This window comes from Dufourea novaeangliae, unplaced genomic scaffold (assembly GCF_001272555.1).
Source record: "Dufourea novaeangliae isolate 0120121106 unplaced genomic scaffold, ASM127255v1 scaffold501, whole genome shotgun sequence".
NCBI lineage: Eukaryota > Metazoa > Arthropoda > Insecta > Hymenoptera > Halictidae > Dufourea > Dufourea novaeangliae.
The window spans coordinates 21,167-26,665 of record NW_015374370.1 but is presented as its reverse complement, the minus strand read 5'-3'; the positions used below and the strand labels follow the sequence as shown (position 1 = coordinate 26,665).

Below are 5,499 nucleotides of genomic sequence, written 5' to 3'. Positions count from 1 at the left end.
GTCACCAAGGGTCCCAGGGGGCACCACGTGGAGGTGGTGTGTGTGGATTTGACCAGACCGGGCCCGCCGACTTCGCCGAAATTCGCCGCAGCAGACGACACCGAGGTGTCGCCTGATTGTAGGTCGAACATCAGCTCCATCGTGGTTTTTGACGCAGGTCGGAGTGACGTAGAACACCTACGCACCCCTCGCTGCGAAAGCCCAATCCAGTCTCGCCCCCCAGTAACTTTAACCCAGACCTAACCCAGACCTAGATTAGAATACCAGGACCATACAGGAGCCATTCTGTTTCCTCATAAAACTGCTACTGGCCTGCCCTGGCTTCTCTTTGAGCAGTTCGAGCTTCTTTCGAGCTGCTGAAGCTTCTTCGATCCTGGCGCTTTACCCGCGCGGTGTCGTACGTATCCGCGTATTGCTTACAGTGTAAGCCTATCCTTATCTCTAACATATCCATAATTTTCAAAATGGCATAATTCCCTTCATTGAAAACTCCAGCAGCAATATATGCTGCTATTTCCACGGTTTGAATTCCGCAGTATAAATGCTTTGGAGCCAAACGCCAAACAGTCGAGTTGAAACTCTCATTGACATTTTGCGAGTGCCCGCCCAAACATCGTTGCAGAAGTTCATCTTCAGATAAATTTTTGTATATGGTTAGTAAATGTTTTTGAACATGTGGATGGAGTGGGGCAGGGTGGTTAAAAGCAGCTCCGGTAGTTTCAGCTACGCGCCATTTACACCAGCTCCCTGCACCCGGCGGTCAATTTTCGTGCATCGGCGTTTTATTTGTCGAGAATAAATGTTTATATGTTGCCACTATTTCTCTCTTCATATTATAAACTGAATCAACATTTCTCCGAATGGCTAAGCCATAATAAATTGTTAGCTTTTTTATCAAGACATTGGTTAATTTGCCCCTTTCACCCAGTTTTTCTTGTTTTTTCAAATTTCGAAGCCGTCTACCCATTCTTTTTTGCACATGCCCGATGACTGTAAAATCATCGTCATATGGATTTAAAGTTAATATACCATTAAAAGTCTTGGAATCTCCATCATCTATGTAATTGCCATATTTCACACCAAATTCCTCTTCAGACCTCGCGAACATTTCTTTTACAGAATCGACTTCCATTTTTCCTTATGAACCGTCGTGGTTTCTGCAGCATTCATCCTCGTGTGCTTCCGCCCATTCTAAATATTCGTCTGTATCCTCTTTACCTCTCCAAGTTACACAAGCTTGGCAGTAGCTTCCCTTCACAACAAGATCAATTACTTTCCCAGAGTAATAGCCTATAAGAGTGGTAACTGCATAGAGTGAAGAAAAGTCGCGCTTTGCCAGGAACTATCACCAGAAATTTAAAAATTGTTTATAGGCCTTTCTCTTTTTTCATTTTCCACTTGCTTCTCTTTCACGGCTTTTTTTTGAAGTAGCATAAAAACTATTTTGCTTGCATCGCAAATGTGTTGTAAGATACCATAATATGCATTCTTACTAAGACCCTTTCCTAAGTCCATAAGGCTACAAAATAAATTGATGCCTTCATTACCAACACCTAACAGTCTCATGGTAAATACTAGCCTCCGATTGATTTCATAAGCATTATTTCTTAGAGGAGAAGAAGAAATATGCCGTTTACCACACTGACACGAAAGAATAATTTTAAAGCCGAGTCCACGCTTATCAGACTCTGCAAAAGTAACTTTCTCTTTACACTGATTGCACACAAGTAAGTCCGAAAGTGCCGTAAACACTGTGACAATGTCTCAAATTCTGTAGCAGTGCGATTGAAAAATGTGTATTTCCTCCGATTGCGCAGTACTCAACTTTCTTGAACTGGCACTTGCTGCTTCCGGAGCACCCTCACTTTTCTCATGTTGATTGCCGTAGAACACACGTTTACGCGGCCTCGAAGAACGTCGCAAACTCTGTCTGCTTCCTTTTCGTATCATTGTAGCGTCCGTACACGTTTTTTTGCGAACAATAACATGTCTACACTCCGAAACACGACGGTGTTAGGCTCAATACAATTTGTATAAAACCCCGAAATGATGAAGCAAATGCTGTGCTTGTATTTTTGTGATGGAAATACTATCCGACTGGCGCAAGTGTAATATTGAATGTGTTTGATTTAACTGATTCTTCGATTCTGAACTCTCTGTTAAATGATTTTTCTATTCCGAATCCGTCATCCCCTTCCACAGGGTAAGTCAAGAAATTGGGTGGTTCTTGGATTTGTGTGGATGCAAAACAAACCAATGAGCAATTAGGGTGGTTTCTGGCAAATTGGTGACGCCCAAAAAAATTCACCGCCTTCAGGGTGCAGGTAAACCGAGGCGAGGGCGGCCCACGTGTCTCCTACATTAGGGAAACCCAGGCTAATGGTACTGGAGGTTCGCAACTGTGACTCGATTTCGCGCGGGTTTATGGTACGTCAATTGCTATTGACAAGCAGCACGACAACTCCGAATTCTCCATTTCTTAATTGGACTCTTTAAAGCTCTCCTTACCATAAACGTAGGTAATGAACATAAAAATTGTAAGGACTATTGAAAACGTTAATCTTTGAAATATGACGAAATCACGTCTGTATCATAAACCTGAGTTGAACTTTTTTTTTTGAGCTTAGATTGAACTCTGAAAGAAGAGTTACAAAGCTTTATATAAGGCTTACAACTAATTACACAAAGGACTTACAAGTACTAATAACTAAATCATTATTCATGGCTTAAACACTACTTATGGAACGTTAAACTCTTATGTTACATTTTTTAAAGAAATTATAAACTAAATAACATGCCTCGATGTTCGGTTTGTAGAGCAAAGATCTCACATTAAGCGGTGGAAATAAGCCAAGTATACTTAGCTTTTCCATCAGTTCGATTCTTTGAAAATCAAATAAAGGACATTGCCAAAGCACGTGATTTAGATCCTGCGTATCAAAACCGCAGTTACATGTAGCATGTTCTATAATGTGAATACGTGCAAGGGATGCAGAAAGGTTATAATGATGTGATCTGCAGCGGTTGATCATCACTATAACCTCACGTGGGAGATTCATGTTTCAGAACCATGGCTTAACACTGTCCCTAAAATAAAACCGAAACAATTCTGTTCCCTTTATTTGCCCTTGTTCTAGAATGCATTCCTTGGTACCTGACTTACACTTTACTTTAAAAGATTCACGATAATCAGTGAAAGGAATATGGATTCGGTTTTCACTCTGATCTGAAGTTGCTGATTTGGCCAAATGATCAGCTTCGTCATTACCCTCTAAGCCTGTATGTGAGGGAATCCAAATAAACTCAATAGAACTATTGTTAGAGGTTTTTTGTATAAATTCGAAATATTTAATTTAATTTCGATTATATAAGGATTTATTGTTACATCTAACTTGGAACTTTGGAGACAGAGAAGAGCACTACGTGAATCGGTAAGGATTTTAAAATTATGATCAGAGTTAAGGAGAGCGATGTCGAGGGCGTCGTTTAAAGCAATACATTCAGCAGTAAGGATAGAAGCTTGCGATGGTATGCTTCTGTGGGATGACGGGAGTACAGCAGTAATTAGCACGTTTTAATGACACTCAATTTATTTGTCTATCTATAAAAGTTGCTTGCGCGCGCGACGTAGTTCTGTTCATAACTTCGGTACAGCCAGACTGACTTCCTCCGTCCTTACGCGCTAGCTTAAGAAGGACGAAAAGAAAAAGGATAGACGGAGTAAAGAGAAAGACAGACAACGCAGGGGAGGAACCCGAAAATGCCGGGAAACTTGGAGAAAGTGCCGAAATGGTAACAAGGAGAAATCAGGGTACAGCAAGGACCGCACAAGCTGGTCGCCAAGTGTGCACGGGCACTTGATCTTCACGACGCCCTAAGCAGGAAGTTAAAGTCGAAACAGAAAGAAAGAATCGTCGTAGAAAAGCTGAACAAAGAAGGACCTTTAGGAAAACCCAAAGACCCTCGATGAAAGTGGACGTAGGAGTAAGAACCCCGGGTCTCGCCCGAACCTGGTTACCAAATGTTCATGACAATAACCAGACTCGCACGAAACCGTGAGAAACGTTAAGAACTAAACGGAAAGAAACAAGGACGTGGTGGCAGTCGTAAAGCCGCCACATCACCCCCCCTGCCAGTGATTGACAAAATCACGAAACCTGTAACTGGTCTGGAAATCACACTCTTCTCCTGGACCGTGTAATGCGTACGCCCGCATTTGCTGAAGTCAGAATAGGGGGTGGCAGCACCGGCTCCCCTGAAAGCGCACGAGATGAGGACGGCAGCGCCGGCTCCTGTAATGATGGCGATGACCTAGGCGGCAGCCCCGTGCTCTCGGTCAGTGCGGAGGTAGGTAGACCCTCGGACTGCACAAGTAACGCTGGCCGCGTTGCCTAAGGTGACGTCAGGTGTGCTGGGTCTGCAGCCAGCAGGTAGGCGGGCTTAAGACGGTCTATGGTGACCGTGATTGACTTTCCCCGGATGCTCACAGAAAATGTCCGAGTACCTCGGTTAAGGACCTTGTACGGTCCGTCGTACGGCGGCTGAAGGATTCCCCGGACGGTGTCGTTTCGAAGGAACACGTACTCCGCCACCGCGAGATCCTTGAAAACGAAAATTCGCCTCGACGAATGATCGCTGCCAGGTGTTTGGGCGAGAGTCGCGAAATGCTCGCGCAGACTCCCGACGAAATCCCTCGGCAGCGGCTGCGAATTTCCGCCCCGTGGTGCCAGGCACTCTCCTGGTAGACGCAGCGTCTCGCCGTAGACCAGCTCCGCTGCGGTGGATTGTAAGTCCTCCCTCCAGGCTGCGCGGATGCCCAACAAGATGGTGGGAAGAATTTCTGTCCAACGGACATTCTGTTGGCAACGGATTGCCGTCTTGAATTGGCGGTGGAACCTTTCCACCAACCCGTTTGCTGCCGGGTGATTGTACGCCAGTGAGCTGCACCTATTAACTCAGACAACGCCCTAAACAAGTGAGATTCGAATTGTCTGCCCTGATCGGTGGTTACGCGCAGCGGGGTTCCGAACAGAGAAATCCACCCGTCGTAAAACGCCCGTGCTACGGTCGAGGCTTCTTGGTCCATCATCGGAAAGGCCTCAGGCCAACGCGTAAATCGGTCGACACACGTTAGGCAGTACCTGTAGCCTTCTGAAACCGGAAGAATCACAATGTCTATGTGCACGTGCTCGCATCTACCGGACGGCACATTGAAACATCCCGGTGGCGCGGAAACGTGTCTAGATATTTTTGAACGCTGGCACTGTACACAAGCCCGAGCTCAAGTTCGACAGTCGGCTTTAACGGACGGCCAAACGTATCGTTCCGTTACCAGTCTTACCGTCGCGTTAACACCCGGATGCGCCAGGCGATGTACCGAGTCGCATGCTTTTCGTCTGAAAAGCCTTGTTACGAACGGCCGCACGGTTCGCGTTGACACATCATAGATTACTTCTGTGTCCGAGCCAGTTAAACGTATTCGTTCAAGGTGTAGATTAT

The 5,499-nt window shown here is 45.3% G+C and overlaps 1 protein-coding gene across 1 annotated transcript; it reads right to left on the bottom strand.

The window, feature by feature from the left end:
- Positions 1-250: 250 nt before the first annotated feature.
- On the bottom strand, positions 251-1,132 carry LOC107192999. Its single transcript, XM_015582367.1, is given in 1 exon segment — positions 251-1,132. A coding segment is annotated over 1 exon segment (882 nt).
- Positions 1,133-5,499: the final 4,367 nt, after the last annotated feature.